The following is a 20,713-nucleotide window of genomic DNA, read 5'->3' as shown; positions in this document are numbered from 1 at the left end:
CCCCCAAAAACCTATATTATTCAAAGGCATCATACTGGTTAATTAAAATCAAAACATAATGATCCTGGTCAAACTGGCTCCTTCTGGGTCTCCTCTTTAATGTACAATATTAAATATGTATTTAAAAAAACAAAAACAAATGAAGACTTTAGCAGTTTTTGTATGGATTGTTTTTGAAGTATCACAACAGAATGAAACAACTAAAGTTTTGAGTGTAATTATTTTTTTAACATCTGTTTTTCTGATTAGTTTGGAAGTGGTGTTTTTGTTTGGTTTTCATTATTGGCTCCTAGGTCTCCCCAAGAAAACTTGCCAACCCCATGGTTAGACGGTTGGCAGCCCTTCATCCTGTGGGCCGCCGTGTTTTTGAGTTAAAAACTGTTTAAAGCCGACTGAAAATTTGAAAATATGCCATGATATTTATGTTATATTGGAAGATTAATACATGAACACCAACTATAAAGTCTTTTTTTAAAAATGCAAACATTTTAAAGACAAATGAATAAGCAATATTTAGTCTGGTGGGGCACAATTAAAGCCTGGTGGCCTGCCAGGCTTATAATGCACTGGGGGAAACCCTGTACATCTCAGAGAAACTTGAGCCATGCTCTTTTTGCAAAAGTTTTATGTATTTTATTTTAAAGCTTTAAAAAAAGTAATTTTTTTAAAAATGAAACTTATTCTATAATAGCTATTAACCAAGAGATTCTAAGTTGTTTTTCTTCAAAAAGTCATGTAAAATTTGCAGCTCTCAAGTTTTATTTCACACCACAACTGTTAAAAGTTGTTGTGTAACTTTCACTACAAAAATATTTTTACTCACTTTAGTAAAAGTTATTTTAGTGAAGGCAAAAGCAGCTCTTTTTGTTTGTAAAGGTTACACACTCCTGGGCTAAATATTTATTCATTTTGGCTGACATTTTCAAAGGTCAAAGCTCTAAAAATGTTTTAGAGCTGAATTCTTCCCATCAAAAATGATCAGGTCTGTATTACACTTCTCAAACGACAAATCAATCAGTACCCTTTAATAATTGTCTCATGACAATGATTATGTATAATGTAGGAACCGCACGTTTGCAGGGTTTCCACTGAGTCAGCGTGCGTAGCAACATAGAGTCACTAAGTGACACACAATCAAAAACTGTTGACCTCAAGCAACAAAACTGAGGAAATCCCCAGACACTGAGGGGAAGTGTGTGCAACTGTATAAAAGGATCCCTGGCTGCAGATACTGTAGACGCCAGACGCCAACAGAACAGATCAATATGAAGCTGCAATCTGCTATCACGGGTAATTGTGTTTATTGATGAAAATATTTTTATTTTTGTTTCCATTTTTGTGATCATTTTGTGGTCTGTGTAACAGCTTTTGGATCTCTGTACCTGCTGTTTGCTCATGGGTTTCCAGGTGAGGATCAATTAAATATGACAGGTTTATATTGTATATGTTGAGTATGTATATTGGCTCATTTCAGCTGTTCAGTTTCAGAGTATGACGCTCCAAAGATTATCGGGCCTCTGCACAGCAAAATAAAGGTGCATCCAGGTAACTCGTGCCTTATCCTTTTATTTGCATCCTGACATTCATGTCTACCAGGATCTGTTGTTTGGTCTTCAAAATTCTTTCAGGTAATCTCCACTGAAAGCTTTATTTCAACCCTGGATTGTGGATCTTTCCTTCCAGGTGAGCATCTGATTCTCCACTGTGAGGCGTTACCAAACTGCGACGACGATGAGGCTCTCATCTACTGGCTCGTCAACGGCACTTTCCCCGAAGAATCACCCAGCCATGACAGATTAATCGAATCAAACGAGTAAGGATCATTTATTTACATGATTTGAATGCTTGCTTTCATCTTGGTTCTGATTGCAAACAAATCTTGTTTTAGGTCATCTTTAATGGAGGGATTGGTCCTACGGAAGAATTTGCTCTTGAAAAACGTCACATTGGAGGACTTTAGTTCCAGCTTTAGCTGTGTTGTGACAAATGCAGTAGGAATGGCACAGAAGTTTATAAAGTTAACAGGCACTGATTGTAGTGGTAAACAATAGAGGCTAGTTTATTTTGCAATATGCACATTTAACATGAATTGTATGTTGTTCTGGTGGAAGAGTCTCTTTAGCTACAGAAGTATAGAGAAAAAAAATGTACAAAGCAAAACACTGGCTGCAAGCTGAGAAATATGTAGTGCTTTGAAACGTAAACAAGCATTCATCTAAAGGCAGCACTGAGGCACATTACATTGACTTCTGTGTAAAAACAAAATTACAAAAATAAATCACTGAGCTTTTCACTCTCCTGTTTTGTTTGCTTATACCAGGTTTCTTTTTAATTTAAATAAAACCTTGAATAAATATGTGTGACCTGGGTAATGTAAAACATGCTTTTGTCTCAAACAAGTTACTTCTTTATTGCATAAGACCAGAGTAGTCAGGCACTCTGAGAAACAAGAGAATCAAATTTGCACCATCACAAGCCAGATTTTTTTTTTCTTCATGCACCAAAAAGAGTAAGAAGTGGTTGTAAATCCATGTGTTTACTCTTCATTTTTATTTCCTCTAAAGTGTATATATTTATACTTTTATTTGTGTACTGTGAGCACTTTAAACCAGTCAAATTCTTTGTGCTCATAAACTTGGCCAATAAATTCTGATTCTGAATATTTGTCCTGTCTGTTATTTTAGAACAAATACATGCTGCATGTATTTTTGTCACTAAATGTGCCACAGATTCTATGAAATATTGATATTTATCATAAACTTAAAATAGAAAGTTTTATAGTCTTACTTGATCAAATACACAATGGGACAAAGAATAAAGATTTGAGATCAAATTTCTTTTCAGTATCATTGTTTTCATACAAACACAGATATAGAAAATATATTTATATAAAAAAAACACACACACATTTTCAGACAGCATTAGGAGCCATGCAATTTAAGACCAGATGTGTACATACATGTAATATTGAGTGTTGAATCAGTTTTATTACTTTACTTTATTACATTTTATTAGTTAATGCAAAGAGGAAGGGGGGAGGCTAAAGGACAAAATTACCCTATTATTCCACTTTAGTCTTTAAAACTTTTTCAAATAATTACATGTCATGAGCTCCTCCTTCCAGGTCAATCTTTAATCTAACAGGTAATTATATTATTACAAAAAAATGACAATGAATCAAAACTTAAGACTGTCCAGATCAAGGTTTCTGAAAATGTAAAGACTTTTTTTGCCTGAAGAACTAAAAACTCTTACATATTCTGATTTTAATTTAATATAATTGTTTTAGATGTATTCTAAGACTCGTGTCCAAAATCCATTCCTGTGAGTCCAGTTGTTTACCATTTGTAGAATTACTCCCCATGTGATCTTGTATCTTCTATTGCATCTGAAAACCTTTAAATGGCAGCAAGAGACACTGAATGCACAACTCTGCCACAGCCTTTAGATGAGAAAACGCACGGTGAGAGAGGGTTGCCTTATCCAGACTTTTAATTTGGACTGGAAATTTCTGCTCATTAATACTGGGAGTTTCTGCAGATTAATCAAATATAGCGCCTTGCAAAAACTTATTACAACCTTGATCACAAGGTTGATCACATTTTGTCAACCTGAAACCTGAATGCATTTTATTGGGATTTTCTGACAGACACTAAAGCACAACATAACTGTGAAGCTGAAGTATTTTTAAAAACTACAAATATGGAAAGTGTGTATTTACATTCAGCCCACCTTCAAAAATTCCCTGGTTAGAAAGTGACATCACTATTTCTTTATACATAAAAACGGGGCTATGATGGAATGACTTGGTTTAAATCATATTAATGAATGGTAAAGGCTCAAAGTCCAACCCTAAATGAAACTGGGAGTTTTAAAAAAAAATGTCAACAATGATTAATTAGCTTCCTTTCCTCCTGCAGTTCCTCCTGCTTTGTTTGTTGTGTAACACAAAATCCCAACAAAAAGCTTTGGGGTTTGGGGCTTTAACATGTTGGAAAAGTCATGAAGCTACTGAAACCACTGAAGATGGGAGAAAACACCTTATCACTTAGACAATATCCTGATAGTGTCTCACATAAGTTAGCAGCTTTTTTATGAATAGGTTTCCCACTCAAACATAAATTGCTAGTCTCAGTGTGCCTTACCCATGCATGCGACTTTTCTCCGATACTAAAGTGTACTACTGTGTTTTCTTGCGTAGTGATTGGCCATTTTATGCACTTTGACTTGGAGCAAATTCAAAGGCTCACATCTCCAACTCCTCCAGGCAACAGTTCAAGTTCTTACTCCGATCTGGATGCTTAGATCCTTGGCTCTTCTTGATGAGAGAGGCACAGTCTTTGGCTAAGTCTAGGATCTCCGCAGAGGGCTTGTGAAACGGCAGGAGAAGTTTTTGGTTGGTTTTGCATCCCATCCCAAAGAGGAAACGCAAGAACATGTCCAGTTTGCCATCTGGGCATTGCAGGCTTTTTTCCACTGCTGCCTTGTACAGCTCCATTATTCTGTGTCCCTTGGTGCTCAATCTGAATTTTGGTTTCAGCGGTGGATCAAAAATGTTCTTGTCGTGGTTCCTGAAGGAGAGATATGCATAGAGAGCAGCCATGTACTCCTGCACGGTGGGGTGGAGAAAACACACCACGTCCTCATGGGACAGGACGAATGGAGATGTCGTATACTGCACGCAAATGCCACTTCTGTTCACTGCCTCTGTGTGACAGAAGTCAGGAGATTTCGACCTCCTAATATGAAACTGACCCTTTTCCAGCAAGGTGAAGGCAAATTTCCCAAGATCCATGAGCAAGTTCAGCTCTTCCTCTGGACTTATAGCTGGAGCTCTTGTTTTACGAATGTGAAGAAGCTTCAGGAGGAGCTTCGTGTACATGTACGTAATGTTCGTGGGGAGTTTTTCTTCCGTTCTCGACTCTCGGAGGACGTGTTGGTACTCATCTGCCAACAACGTGCAGAACAAGGGCAGGCAGCACATGATATGGAGAGTTTTTATCGACTTGACGTGCTCAATGACACGGGTCGCCTGATTTGGGTCCTTAAACCTCTTCCTGAAATACTCGTCTTTGTTTTCGTCTGAGAAACTGCACATTTCGATCTCGTCGTACTGTCCATCCCACGGGGCGCAGCGTTCAGTTTGGGGCCGGGACGTTACCATGAATCGCGAGCGGCTGAGAAACCGGCCTCTGAGGATGTTAGTCAGGAGAACCTTAATGGTCGTGGGAGAAGTGGCATTAGAGTGAATTTCTGTTCGCATAAAGTTAAACTCATCAGGGTACTCGTCTAGACCGTCCAAGATATAAAAGGCTTCATCGTTTTCATACCTCAAGCCCTCGGTTTTTATCCTCTCTGCCATTGGGTACAGTTTGTTCACTATATCCATCAGAGAGACCTTCGTTTCTAAATACTCGTTCATCTCTCTGATTGTTATGACATAGATAAAGGAGAAATGCTGGTGTGATCGCCCCCGAGCCCAGTCAAGGGCAAGCTTTTTGACAAACATGGACTTTCCCGATCCTGCCAGCCCATAGAGATACACCAGCCTTGCATGAGTTTTGTCTAGCCATTCCTGAGAGAGTGTTTCTGCAAACGAAAGCCGATCGCCTGGCTTCTTCTTGGTGTACGGCTTGGCTATTTGCATGACCTCATGTTCCATATTTGGGCCATTGTCATAATTTGACAAAGTAGAGATGTCTGCATAGATGTCATCCATTGGCGTTGTTTGTCCTTCGGTAATCGACACGTCGCTGTACCTCTGTATTATCAATTCACATAATTCATGACGAATTTGATCTGGAAGAGAAAAAAAAATCAGGTAAAGATCAAAACATGATCTGTAGAGCTGCAAAAAAAGTATTTGCATCCTTTGAGACGTCTTGTCAATTTTTAATAGAGGAATATGTTCTGTTCTTGGATTTGTTTAGATTTTTGCAAGATGAATTGCTTTTTGAGTTCTTTTAGTGCATCTCATGCTGTCAGATTCGTTTTGTTAAGATTCAACAAACCTGTTGATGGCTAATGAAACTGAACCAAACAAATGTGGTCATCATTTGAAAACTGCTCATTGCGTTTGTTCAGGTTATCTGATATTAACATTTGTTTCATCTAAGAAAAGAAGAATTCTTTGTCAAAGCAATGAATCATTTGTGTTACTTTTAAATGGAGATGAACATGGTGAACGCTCTCACTTTTGATGTACAATGCCCGCAGATGTTCAGCAACATTTTTTTTACTGATGCTGACGAGAATGGTTCTGGTGATCTGCACAGACATTTCACAGCTGAAGGTCTCCACCAGTCGGTCCACAAGGTCCACGATGTCCATGCTTTGAGAGGCGCTGAAAGGCTGCGGGTAATGAGTCCACAGCGTCCACTTGAACATCCTGAAATCGTCTTCATGCAGCTTCTTCAGGGTCTCACACAAAGCCTAAGAGAAAAAAAGAACAAATAAATGAATCACTTCCAGGTTGAGCTGGTTTTGAAGGCCCGGTGAAGGTGAATGCCACATTAGCACACCTTGAAAGTGAATTGTAGGGTCAGAGATGGATGCTTGATTTCCTCTGGGTCTTGGATTAATTCGAGCTTGTTCGAGGGCTCTGTGACTTCCTCTTTGCTTTCTTTTCTGGTGAAAGCCCAACACACAAGTTTCATTACATCTTAGGGTCACGTATCAAACAGCCACATGGGTTAAAATCTGACACTGTGGTCACATTTCTTACTTAATGAGCTTTTCACAGTCATTGCTGTCAACGGAGTAGCAGCTGGAAAATGAACCCACTCTTTCCAGCCGGACGCTAAAACCAGAAAGACAATGACGCTTTAACGTTATAGTGATCCATCAGCATGAATGCGAGCACCTAAAGTGATCATCATGCTTAAACTTTTGTTAGTCTTTAATGCTGCTTCTACCTTGTAGGGATCTCCTCCTGGTCTGTCATACCGTCTCGCTCTTCTTCACTAGTCAATTTTTCATAGCTCTGAGCCGGAGTCAAGGCCTGATCCACAAAATGCCTGAAGGGAGCAGAGTTAAGAGTTTTTAGATGAAGTGATGCACAAATCAGTCATCCAATAGTTGAAAAGAAAAAAACATATTGGTTGTTGTTTAGCCATTGGTTGGTGATCAGCAGGTAAAATAGAATAGAAATCTGGAGCCAGAAATCAAGCAGATTCTGCCCAGAGTGTTGACCAGCCAGCCAAGAGATGACCCAAAAGTAAGAACTTCAGCATCAAACCCTCACAGGACAATCTGAAGGTGTTACACCAGTGTGACATAACTATGATTTATAGTTCTTCAAACTGGAATCAATAGAATGCATAAAAAGCAGAGATTAGAAAATATACTTTAAATTTGTTTTCATTCCTGAGAAAGAAAATCTTAATTAGTAGGTCAGAGAAAACTAGAAATCTGTGTTTATCAGTAAAAGCTCATCTGTGCATCTCCAGTTAGTTGCTTGGTTTTCACAGAGCAATAAGCACAAGATCAGCAGTTCAGTCTGACCTCAATGAACTCCTGCAAGCAGGATCAAGTCAGGCATTTAAACTGAAATGCCTTAAAGTTGACAGACGAGAACAAATTTTTCTTTTTGAGGGGAACTTGCACTAACTCTACTTTCCTCCAGGAGGCATATTTTTGCTACTTTTAAACATCTGTAATTACATTTATGTAGCCTGATAATAAACGTAATTTTAAAAAAGTATTTTTCTTACAGATTATTTTTTTTGCATCCTGCTAAACTGATGCACAGTGTTTTATAATTAAATTGCATTCAAGTGTAAGTCATAAGGTTATGAAAGTTTGTCTTAAAGCAGATAACAATAATCCTTAAAGCTCTAGTGATTTATCTTGTCCACAAGTACAGGCTGCTTTCATTACATTTCAAGGTAGACTTATTTCAGTGAAAAGGAATCTTAGAATGTATAGTGATGACCTTTGCCCTTCTCCACTAACAGCACACATTCTTTCCATCTCTCTCTATATTATTCAAAGTGATTGCATTATATGAATTTTTAGCTCGTTTGGAAAGGCTAAAAAGTCATAGACCTCAACGTACCATTGACTGGTGTCCATAGGAGATGGTCCAAGGTCAAGAGATGGTCTCCTCTCAGGAATGTAGTAAAGATCCTCATCCCCATGGGATTCAACATCTCCTCTACTAGACACTGCATCCCCAATGGAAGAGTTGTCTGACATCATGGTGTTCGATTCAGCCATTATATCATGCAGAAGTGTACTCAGCGACCGAATCGGCAAGAATGTTTTTTCTTCCCAGTGTGACCACTTCGTAACTTGCCTGAACCTGTACAACACAAATTAAAGAGAAGAAGAAGAAATACCGGTGAGGACCAGATATACAGGTTTTTTCAGAGCCATTCTGCTCCAGGGCATATCATGTTGCTTTCTTAACATAAAAGCTTGAGCATTCAAGCAAATTAATTAGAGACAAAGTGAATTTAGATAAAAAGGTGAAACAATTGTAGAAAAGACCCTGAAGGGAAAAAATATATATTAATACCTGGTTTTACGTTTAAATACTTATGTGTGACTTGCATTTCTGGATGGACAAATTATGATCAGATGAGTATTGAGTCCTCATCTGATCATCTCCTTAGTTATGGGAGTTATTTTTTTCCGATAATCTATTTTGCATTTCAATAATCATCCAGATCTGAAAAAAATGATGCAATTCCAAACTTATGTCCCACACTGCCAGCGGTGGGACATAACAGCACATAAGGTGTAAATTCACACGCCACGTCATGAATCCAACTTATTTAAATTATCTGGGAGGTTTATATGTTAAGAAATTAATCTAAATGTGGACAACGTGACATGTTGGAAAACACTAGTTTTAAAAACCGCTTCTTTTCCCATAAATTGAGAGCTTCTGTCTGTTTAGATCAAAATCATGACTTATCATATTATATCGTTTATGTGATCTACAATTAAAAGCCATGTGTTTGAAGCTTTGCTTCACTATTCTACACGCCAGAGATAAAGAGCTTGTTCTCCTGTCACTGAAGCTAAATGAGCTGTGAGTATTTAGCTAACTTTCTCGGTGTCCCAAAGACGATTTTTCCCAAAGCTAGTGTTGTCTAAACTTTCACTAATACGTTCATAAACGACGTAACCATGTAATCATCTTAATACCCGTTACACATGTAAATGAGTTGGATAGGATATCAAATTTTATTGTTAAGAAATAATTACCGCTCTTTTGACAGAATAGTTAGCTTACCTCGGGGAATCTTGGCTACAAGGAAGTTCCTTTTTCTTGTTCGCTGTCAAACTGTAATGGAGATTGATGAACTCGACTGCCCCCTAGGGGATAAAGTCATTAAACGCACTAAAGCCTTAAAGATCACCAACTGAACGTTGGTTGTATTTCTGTCATTTGGAAGAACAGCAAATATATCTTAATGTTCTTTTAATGTTAAAAACAGTTAGCACTTTAAACCCCTAAGTTTTAAATAATAAATTAATTCAGGCAAAGGTTTTCAAAAATTCTTTCTTTCTGATAAAAAGCTATTCTTGTAAATTAAAATGTATAGATAATTTTAACGTTACATTATAGATGTTCCCAATTGCATTTAAGGTATATTGTTTTGTCTGTATGCATAAAGATAATAAGTTGTTTCAATATATTTTTCCCCGCTGCCATGAATAAAGCATGGCTAACAAACACACATTTTAATGGTTTGGTAAGACTTAATTCGCAGCTCATGTGGAGCTTCCCTATGAAAAGATAAATCATTCAGTTTTATATCATGATGCTGTTGTTATGTAAGACTGGAACTGAATGTCAATCCCCTGCATCAGAGTTTTCCTTGGACTGAAAAGTATGATTCACAGAGATAAAAAAAGAATCATGATTTATAGAAGCTGTATCAAGTCACATTCTCACATTTCCCACTGTTCCTCTCGTTCTAGGATTATTGATCTTTTTGACGGTCACTGCTAGCAGACTTGGGTTTCAATCTGCTGCACTGGCTTTTATGTAGGTGATCGCAAATAAACATTTAAAGACCACTGAGTGTGTAAAAGTCCATCCCTCTTTTTCCCATTATTTAATTTTATTGAACACTATTGTTTCCGCATACTATGGAACTTGACTGAAAAAGTATGTTATACTACGGTGAAATAAGGATGGTACAATTAATTATAGTCTTATTTCTTATTATTAGTAAACCCAGTATTATTGACCCTTTGTTACTAGATCCTTGACATGTTTCTGACCATTTCTGCCATTTCATTGCTGTTTCTATTTGATTCATGCACATTACATTATATTCCTTCCTCTACATATAAGCTCAGTTTCACATTGATGTGCTCTTTTCTTGCAACTTATAGCCTTTATAATTTGCATTAGGAATACATTTATTATATGACATGAAATCATCACATGAAATCAAAAACAAACCAATTTTCTGCTTGGTTAACGAGCAAAACAGGAGTGCAGCATCCCTCACCTGGCCACAAAGCAGCTTTTAAGTTAATACTCAATTAGATCTCTTGAAAAATGGCAGCAATGTATTTGTAAGGAATGTAGTCCTGATTCCAATACTCTTTGGATTTAACGTCCTGTGAGGCAAAGCTGAATGTTTGCAATTAAAGCCCAACTCATCGTTATTTGCAAAATCATTATTTTTTTTAAATGCCTTTCAGAAAAGGCCTCTTCAAGAAGAAGAGGCCTTCATAAATTCATATTGAATTCTAAGGTCAATTAAAACCCCTGAAATGTAGTATTTATTTACTTAATTACAGTCTACTGTAAATATGACTTAATACTGAGCAATGAATGAGTAAGAAAAGGTTTAAACCCTGAAGCTGTTTAGTGGTTTATATAAAGATCATGGCATGTCAGCATCCTCTTTTCCTTGGTGACCACTGGTCCACTACAGTGCGCTTTGTGTGATGGAGGCGAGCAGCGACAAAGACAGCAGGAGAAAACAGTGGCTTGTATGGAGGGCAATCAGTGCCCTCAAGCTCACAGAAGATGTGAAGGAATTAGCATCAGAATACACCACGGTGTTTTTATTTATTGGAAACAAGTATCAAAGTCTAATTTTATACAGTTTCTTTTCACCAAATGTCAGTGATCTTTGTTTTAGCTGAATGTGTGTGTCATTATTTGTGCAGCCCATGCATATAAACCACCTTGACCCAGACACAAAAGGCCTGGAGGTGATAAATCAGAAAGGTAAACAAACACTCATTCATGATTGTATTGTCTCCTACATGCTACTCACTTTTGTTTTTTTGTTTTTTTCAGTGGCAATGAATAAATTCATTTTACTGCACATAACAATCATGTTTCTTTCAGTCACTAAACACAAATGTAATATGTTAGATTACACACTTTGGATTATTATACAGTAGGCAGATTTTGATTTAAACCTATAATTTTGTTCAAACTGGGTCGTTTTTGATAACGAAGTAAAAGAGTAGGCGTCTCTCAAATTTTTTGATTTTAATTGAGGTGAAGTGGCAACGGCTAGCCTAGCCTTTAAATGAATGTATCACCATTAAAGATGGCTAGAAATAATTCCCACAGAATAAAAACGGAATATGTTAAGAGACCCAGCTAAAAGCCATATTAAGTTCAATTGAATTCCACATCAAATATCCCGAATCAAACTCTAAACAGTTAATTTCTCAAGAAATATTCAGCTTGAAAGCATCTCAGATTCCTTCATGGGGAGAGAGAAAAAAAGCCAATCCTTCACAGGCAAATGACCAACAAACATAACAATGCTACACGCTGAGTCTCCGCGGTTGTCGCTCCTGTGGCATTAATCACCCGCCATACAGAAAGACCTCGCCTGCTGAAGGCAGCCAGGGCTGTGACTCCATGTCTGGGGAAGGGGAGGGAGGAAGGGATGGAGGGAGGATGCTCAGGGAGGGAGGATGCTCAGAGCCGATGCTACCTCTCCAGACGGCAGGATGAAGTGAACAGTCTGCGTGTTGTTCGCCGCTCTGGACGGTGCCGGGGATGTATTTGTGCAGAAGAGCCGGGGCAGCAGAGACCCAGCAGCATCGCCGCCTCTGAGCCTGACATGAATGACAATTGAAAGACCTCGTTCAAAGGACTGAGCTGCGCTGGAATCTGCAGAAGCCCCGCCGGGCTTTACTCAGACTCTGCTCCACAAAAAAACAAAACAAACAAAACAATTAGACATCTTGGACTACCTCCATTGATGTTTAAAGGCAGTTAGAGCCAGTGGGCATCTTTTGTTGGAAGAGGAATTTTGAATAGGTTTTATTTATTTATTTTTTTCCTCCCCTGATTTTGAGAAGGGAGTTGGTTGAGTTGGGTGTGTTTTTCTTTTGTGAAGCTTGAGGACAAACTTCTGCCATGGCACTGATTATGGAGCCTGTGAGCAAGTGGAGCCCAAGTCAAGTGGTAGACTGGATGAAAGGTGGGTTTTATCGCCTGATCAACGTGACATTTTTCGCAAAACTGCTCAAGTGAATCCAGTGTTGCGCAGCGATCCAACACATTCCGACACAAACTGATCCGAGACGTGGGAAAGGAAAGCAAAACACCTGCTGATCCTCGCCTTCCCACGTCGTCGTTTGGGTCTATATGCAATTGTCATTGATTATTGTTTTTTGGAACGATAGCGCATCCAAACATCTCCATGCGCTTTGAAACCCATTGTGTCCATTGTTAAATCAGAGCTTCCTCCTTGGGGAGGCTGGGGGGAAACAAGAGAGATTTAGTAATTATACCCAGATGACACGGGCTCAGATGAAAACGGGGTAAAGTTACCTGGGAAGTGTGTGCACAGCGATCATTGCAGCATCATCTGCTAAATCCACAGATGTTTGGCAGGACTCTCCAAGTAAGCTGACAGAGAGGGACACCAAGACTTAAAGCTTAAAGCGTTTCCTCATTACCTTTAGTAAAAATCAATGTACTTTATATATAGGCCTACATATAGGTTTTCTATTTGTTTTGGTATTTTTTTGCCATGATGGAAGTAAAAAACCAAAAAACCAAAAACTGCTCATACTTCCTGGTGACATCATAAAAGACACAGCTCTTGCAAAATTCCTTCCTCTTTCCCTTTTTGTTCACATGTTTTACTGTCCTCTGCATAAATTGACTTGGATTCTGAGCACACAGCAAGGAGTTCAGGAAAATTTGGACATAAGAAACAAATAAGTGATTTGTGAAGATGAGAGTCAAACTAAGTTATAAAAAGTGCTCTAGTCTATTGATTTCCTCCATCACCTGTGACATCCACCTAAATAAACAAAAAATTATTGTTCTTCTCCTTTCTCTTGTGTCGCGTTAACAGAAATCCACATGCAGCAAAATTATTACCAGTAGTGTTATTTGAGTCTGTTTTTGTGAAATCTTCTTTTTCTTTTCCCTGCTGTGTTTATTGTTAGTGTTTCACTAACATTTGTTGGTGGAAAGGTACACCAGTGGATAATATTTTTTAAACTATTACACGACAGACAGAGCTTAGATGTGGTTCCAAAGTTTATTCCTGAAGCTTTTGTTTTGTGACGAGGGAATCCTCTGCCTAGCAGAAGCTAACACACATAGAAGGAGATCCATTTCAGACGAGTAGGAGAGCCCTCCTGAGGCCATTTCCCATCTAAGAAATGTTTATGCTTAAACTAATCTGACGTGCCATTACTAAAAGCCTGGAAATTCAGAAATGTTGAAGTTGTTGTGATTAATTTGTCTCTCTATCCAGCTTTGGTAGCTGTGTCAGATTAGTGTTTGCTTTGATCTAGAGATCTGTAAATGTCCCCAAACAGCTGTTGGTTTTTTTTTCTCCACATCCTCAGCCCACTCCCACTGTCTTCACAGACTCCTCATAAGCGACGCTTATTTTTGTCTGTTTACATTACAAAGATATTCCAGAATTCAAATGTGATAGGACTGTAAGTTCCACTTGGAGGTAATTCTCTGCCTGTTCAGATTTGCCTCCCTCCTTCCCCCAGTTCTTTAAATAGTAATTGTCTCAGTAATGTGTTGCTTTGTGCTCACGTGTCAGACCAGGGGCCTTCACATCCACATCCATACATCTGTACCGCTTCAGTACACATTCACGTGTAAATATAGCTTCGTAATTCGCAGCCCGTTGGTCGCTGCTGCTGCTACATGGAGCTGCGTGAGAGATGCTCATTGTATTATAAACATTACTGTTCAATGTCTGTTAAAAAACAAAATTGTGATACATTGTGTGACTCCGTCAACATTTGGAATTCAAAAACTGTATTTTAATTATCACGTATTTGGCCCCTCAAAGATGAATTCTGTTTTGGGCTTTGTGTCACATTGAAATGTTTCACATTGTCAAATATTAACACCAGACAAATTCATAAAAACAAGAAGCAGTTTTCAAAAATATCTTTGAAAATTGATATTTGACTGAAAAAAAAAGTGATTGCCCCCCTAAACCAAGCAATTGCTTGTTCCAGCCTTGGTAGCAGAGACGGACATCAGGGCTTTGTGATAACTGGTCTGTTAAATTACCATGGTGAAATTGTGTTCCCTTCTAGTTGCAGAAATGTTTTAATTCTGCCACATTTTGGGGGTTTGGGACACGAACGGCCTGTTGAAGGTCAAACATCGGCTTTCAGGTGCAGGCGGTTCTTCATCTGATGTTGATGAGCTGACATATTTAAGTGCACAAAAAATAAAACCACCATTTAAGTTATATTTTTGTGGGATATTTTGATTTGAGACTCAATTTGGAATAAAAATCATCCGGTAAATAATCAACTGAAGTAAACATTTTATTTACGCTGTGTAAGTAAATAAAATGTAGGAGATTAGCTTTCCTTCAGCCAGCTGGCTGGCAGTGTGGAGCATGCATATGAAGGACAGGGAGCGTTATTTTAATCTATGATTGATATGATCATAAAAAACTTCAGCACCTCCTTTGGTACTGCATGTCAGCCGTCCTTCATTCAACTTGTGGCCCTTGGTGACGTAGCTTAGCTTTTTATTCAGCCAGCAACAGGTGGAGAAGGGGGAGTTCTGGGTTTATTGCATTGTCCATGCAGCTGGACAAATGTCTGTTCAGTTTGTCGCTTTCTTTGTTATCGGATGCCAGCGTTTTTATACAAGGTGACTGGCAGCACACAGCAACCTGCGGGGGAGGGGGACTCCTCCTTTATTTCATTGTTCTTTTGCTGGCGTCTCATTAAAATGAGTTTAAAGCAAATAAATTTTCTGATGGAAAACTGCAGCCACTGGAAACATTTTAAAGCCCTGGGATGCCTTGGTATCGGTCAGCAGCTTGTGGTGACGACAAGGACCCTCTTGAAAATGAGATGAAACATCTCAATGGGTTATCCTTGAAACAAACAAATAAATAAATGATCCGATCTCTAGTAGTATGAGTGGTATAACTAGCTGCACTTGAGTCTATTGAATATGTGTTTGCAAAAAAAAAAAAAAAAAAAAAAGATGCAGAATCAGGCAGAAAGGTGGTGATGCTAGCTGTTCAACTTTAAGTCTGTGAAAAGACTCAAAGAACAAATGAGAAAAGAAGGAAGAACGACTGTATTGGACTCTTGTGTGTCCCATGTCTGACCAAGTGGAGCAAAGAGCATTTCTGCACTCGGGAGTGGTAATGTGAAGTGAGGGACAAAAGTGACTTTGAGAGACACTGAGGAAGAAGAAACGGCTGCAGGGGGTGGGGAGTCCTGTTAAATATCCATCCTTGAGCCCTGGCGACTGGCACTGTTTTGTTTTCAGGATTCCCAGGATCCTTTATTTCTTTGTGCCCCGTGATGTCACAGGAGGCCAGAGAAGGGGGGACCCTGTGACCTTCCCACAGCCCCACTCCCGTCTCCCGTCAGCTTTGTTTGAGCGAGGCGTTTTGTTCCCAGCTGTGATGGAGCTGTTTAAACTCAACTTTACAGAAAAACGATACACACCTTACCCTCCAAGTTTGTACTCAACGTGAGCAGCATCTTCTGCTGCTGGAAACCGAACTCAAGCTCCCAGTCTGAACATTGTCAACCCTATTTACAAAGGGAACCATTTTGATTTTCCTCCTCTTGTGTTTCCCCTCACCCAATTGTCTGACTCAGCCACTCAAATTGTCATATATCTGTTTCGAATTGCTCTTTACCCCGGACATTAAAAGTTGATTATCCGTAATGGAGATCAGCGCATGTCGGCACTGTGCTTTTAATTTCTCCTCTAGGTGCTTAATAATCTGACCCATACATGTAATGGGCAGGAAAACCAATGTGGCGGAAACTATCGCGTGCACTCAATGAACGGTGTCCTATTTAAATGTGGAGAAAATGCCAAACAGAATAGGGAAAATATCTGTGTTTAATATGTAGCGACTAATCAGGATTTCAGTGTCTGTGACTAATTAAATCTAAAAATCAACTCAGTTAGATCACGTTCAACCGAAGATGACCTTTTCAGAGAGTTTCAATAAAACTTCAAAGGAAGAAGAAGAGATTGCTTAAAGATTTTTTTAAAGATTTCTTTTAAAATGAATGCAGGAACCATAACAGTTTAGATTAGAAGATTAAAGGGAGAAATATCACAAAACGGCCAGAAGACTTCATTATTTTGAGAGATTAGTTTAACATTTAGACAGACGATTTGTTTGGCTGGCATAGATGCCCACACACATAAATCTAGCAGGTCATTTCAAAGTTCATGCTACATTTGATTGCCATTATTAGCCTCTTACACCCACCAACATAGTTCTATGCAAAGCTGTCAAATATGTAGCGTAATTTATTTAATAGGAGAGTACAGAGATTGGTTGCATACTTCCCCGTCACAGTTATAGAGATTGATTAGCAAAGCCTTAAAGTGTTGAGCTCTCAATAGCCTTCCCTGCACACACACACACAACACACACACAATTAGCTGCTAGTTGAACCCATCTTGAACGCTTAATCAAGTCCGCTCCAAGTCCCATGTGAATGGTTCGTCCACCACAGCAGAGAGACGAGATGAGGGGGGAGTTGCATGTGTATGGGGGAGGAAAAACAAGAGAAAGTCGCTACATAAGCTATACAAAAGCTGACTTCCCTGTCTGGACTGCTAAAGCGGAAAGCCGATGAATTAGAAAGCAGACACTTTCTAGTCACACACAGTATTGGTGAAGGCTGTGTGAAAAGCGTTCAAATGAAAAGCAATAAAATGAAGTAACATTTCATTCCTGTACAACAGTTTTACAATAAATCTTACTTGGACTTTTTAAACGGTTTTAGTGATAATCTAACTGTAGATGAGGAAAATTTACTTCAAGCCAGACGTCCTTACTTGAATGCTCATGTTCTCCTGTCTCTCCCATTTTGAAGAATGACTCCTGTGCCACATTATAGTTACTCCCAAAGGAAACAGGGTCACTAGATATTCCCAGACAATGTGACCCATAGATATAGAACAATAGACACTCCATTGGCTCCGTTGCAAAGTAGAAATAAGACTTTAGCATGCCACCATATTGTGAGTGGCACTTTGAAAAATTACAGACATATCCTAGTAAGCTGAGGTTTTTATACTCATCATTATAAGCTAATTTGTATGCTAGTAATAGTAAAAAACACACAATACAGCTATGATAAAACACAAGGTGTAGCAAGAAGTGGGTATAATAAAAATAAGAATCAGATTATTAGCTGTCCTACAAATAAATAAAAATATCTCATGACAAAGAAATTGACTCAGCTTCTCAGATGAGTAACCAAGGAAGAGAAACAAAACCTATTTCAAAGGGTAATTTATTTTGTGAGCTCTACAAAACAGTTATGCATCCAAATACTTACATAGAAATGGAGATTATGACATCATGCCTAATATAAGATATAAACTAAAAAGTATATGTTCTGCTTAAAATAAAAAAGCTGCCTCAGTCGAAAATTGATTTCACAGGAAAAGGAGAAAATATAGTCAAAATCAAAATGGGAAAAACAACAGCTGCCTTGATTCTTCTCAAGAAAGTCCGGTGAATTTGGTTGTTTTAGATTTTGCATTTTTATAGCAGCGTGAGTCATAAAACTGCAGTCCATGCCTAAGCGCTCCATCAGTGTCCCATCAGAATGCAACAGTGTTGACTTCTGCGCCAGAGAGATTCTTACTCTTGCCTGAGAAACAATTTTGAAGGTTTTCTGTGATGCAACAGCAATAGGTTGAGTTTCTTATGAACCTGATTATTGCGTGAATGAAATAGAAGGATGAATTCTTTGTAATTTTGGATGTAAAGCACAAGCCGTCGGTACAATTGAGCGTTCAGTTTGTTTTAGTTTGCTGCTTTCCTCAAGTATTTCTTCCACAAGGATTTCACACCTGCTGCAGTGCTAAAACATGTAAAACAAGTCGCGCACAGACTCATAACCCTGTTAAATTAATCGCTTCTTTTCAGGCTCGGAGCTGAAAGTGTAGCTGGAATAATGTTGTGTAGGGAAAATGTGTCACATTTCTTGTGTCACACAGACTGTTATCATGCCTGAATGCGGCAGAACACGACCTGTGATCACACGAATAACAGATTCACAGCACATATTCTGGTATGGAAGGCAACGTCGAGCCCACTTAGCATGTAGAAAGTAAAAGCAGATTTTGCAAGAATTCACAAAATCGGACTCAACTGTTTTGTGTCGCCTCAGGCCTGGACGACTGCCTGCAGCAGTACATCAAGACTTTTGAGAAGGAGAAAGTGGGGGGAGACCAGCTGCTACGCATCACCCACCAGGAGCTGGAGGATCTGGGCGTGTCCAGGATCGGTCACCAGGAGCTCATACTGGAAGCTGTGGACTTACTGTGTGCACTGGTGAGTCCAAGGCTTCGCTTACATCTACTATCCTGCTTCCTTTCAGTCACAGATTGAGCTTTCGAACACATGATGTGTCTCTGTGAATCACGAAATAGGAAAACTGGCTTATTTGTTGTAAGATCAACAGAAACATACGGAAATATTGTGTCCTCCAAAAGCTTTTCTACGCTTTGCATTTTTCCACATTGTTTAGTAACTCTTATGAAGTTACTCCACATACTTTATGGAACAGAGGCAATAAGAAAACATTGTTGATCCAAGATGTCCTACTTTATGCTTGCTATTTATGTATAGAGGACCCTGCAAACTTGGGAAACAGCTGCTCTGGTCAAGTGAGATCAGGTTAACTTCTTGACCTACCTGTAAAATGCTTTATTGGGTGAAAAACACTGAATATCTCCCCCAAGCATAACATCCCAGGCTTGAAACACAGTGGTGGCAGCATCAACTGAAAGGACTAATAAAAGGGAAAGCTTTACTTTTGGTTCAAAAAGTCCCTTAACACTGTTAATCCTTAAAAGGAGAAGTTACATCTTATTACACATTGGTCCAATCTGTGTGGCCACTACAGTCTGGCTTTGTTAGCTCCATATTCTTAAAGGGGCTAGCTTCATTTTCTTTTCTGTCCTACAGGATTGCTCAGAAGGAGGTTGTTGTATTTACTGGATTCAGCTCCAGTAAATATACTTCCTTGTATCCATCTATGCACTGAGGGTAAAGCTCATGCTGCAGGTATTAGAATTTAATTTTACCAATCAAAGCAGCTAAATTGCCACTTTAAGTCCTAAGATGTCAGAAATGTGAAACCGCTTTGGGTTCCAGTTTAAAAATTTCCCATGACAAATAGAATGATTTCTCAAAGCAAGCAGATATTTCTGTTGTAATCAGAAATATCTGCTTTACTGAAATATATCCTTTACTGGCACATTTTGAAGTAGTTTATGCACTTTCTTACTGTCAGAGATACAGACGTTAGTTGTGTGTCACTGTCGCTCTGCTGATTTGACTAATGAGCTGCTATAGTGCGAGAATGTATTATAAGCCTGACTCCTTCCTTGAGCTTTCATTGTTACTCTTTAAGTGACACTGGTGGGATTTCATGAGTAATAATAAGAAATAAAATAATAAAACATAGGTTTCTGCTCACAAGAGGAGCAACAAATTAAATGAGGACCATAAATGTAACATTTTATGCAGTAAAATCAGTTTGTAGACACGCTCTGGTTGGTTCAGGCTGGAATGATTATACAACAGGCAACTTCAGTGAATTTTAAACACTAGAACTAGCTGAGATTGTTTGAATTTATGGAGGATTTTCTCAAAAACTGTGTAAATTATGTGCACACCCCCCCTAGTGACAGTTGGATAAATGTCACATAACCAAGCTGCGGAGAAGCCACACGTTTTGCAGCCATTAACTAGCTTAGTCTGAATATTTGACCTCATTAAAACTGGTTGGTTTCCAGGCATGGTTCTAACCTTTAAGTGAAGTCTGTTCATTTTCTGATATGAAAGTTGGGCTTTCGGGAGGCCATTGAACGAACCGTCTAGAACCACTTCTATGTTTTTTATACCTTTGTCCAAGTTTCAACCATCTAGCAGTTGATTTGAGTTTGAAATGAAACATTTAGAAACACTCTTCATCACTCTACCTTTTGGTTATTCTGAAACATCCTGACCAGCTTCCTGTTCACCAGTTTGGGTCAGATGCTTCAAACTCCCAAAAACACATCAGAACAGATTTTAGATGGATAAAACAGACTTACATTGAGCTTCTGGATTGGCCTTTATCCCAACCCTGAAGTATATTTAAAAACAAAGAAGTTACTTTTAAGGAGCTTATCGATGACAACATTTAGGCAGGAAAAGGTTTGTGTTTGCGAATCAGCTAAGAGACACGATTCCGTTACAACTGATCTGTCAGAAGG

At 38.7% G+C, this 20,713-nt stretch overlaps 2 protein-coding genes across 4 annotated transcripts in view; one reads left to right on the top strand and one right to left on the bottom strand.

The window, feature by feature from the left end:
* Positions 1-2,032: 2,032 nt before the first annotated feature.
* Positions 2,033-9,270, bottom strand: nlrc3l1 (NLR family, CARD domain containing 3-like 1). Its single transcript, XM_055043666.1, has 7 exons — positions 9,242-9,270; positions 8,057-8,302; positions 6,915-7,016; positions 6,725-6,799; positions 6,522-6,627; positions 6,195-6,432; positions 2,033-5,799 (listed from the first exon to the last, which is right to left on the bottom strand). Exons 2-7 carry the CDS (start codon positions 8,215-8,217, stop codon positions 4,247-4,249), a joined length of 2,235 nt encoding a protein of 744 aa, XP_054899641.1. The 5' UTR covers positions 8,218-8,302; positions 9,242-9,270; the 3' UTR covers positions 2,033-4,246.
* A 2,628-nt stretch (positions 9,271-11,898) lies between these two features.
* The window catches only part of LOC129368644 (connector enhancer of kinase suppressor of ras 2-like), a 36,900-nt gene continuing 28,085 nt past the window's right edge, over positions 11,899-20,713 (top strand). For all 3 annotated transcript variants that reach the window (XM_055043707.1, XM_055043706.1, XM_055043705.1), the window contains exons 1-2: positions 11,899-12,422; positions 18,619-18,782. In XM_055043707.1, coding sequence (XP_054899682.1) covers positions 12,359-12,422; positions 18,619-18,782 — 228 coding nt within the window. In that variant the 5' untranslated portion in view covers positions 11,899-12,358. The remainder of the gene's footprint in view (positions 12,423-18,618; positions 18,783-20,713) is intronic.

This window comes from Poeciliopsis prolifica, unplaced genomic scaffold (genome assembly GCF_027474105.1).
Source record: "Poeciliopsis prolifica strain line A6 unplaced genomic scaffold, Auburn_PproV2 SCAFFOLD019, whole genome shotgun sequence".
Lineage (NCBI taxonomy): Eukaryota > Metazoa > Chordata > Actinopteri > Cyprinodontiformes > Poeciliidae > Poeciliopsis > Poeciliopsis prolifica.
Note: the sequence above shows the minus strand (reverse complement) of the source record. Positions and strands in the feature narration are given on the sequence as shown.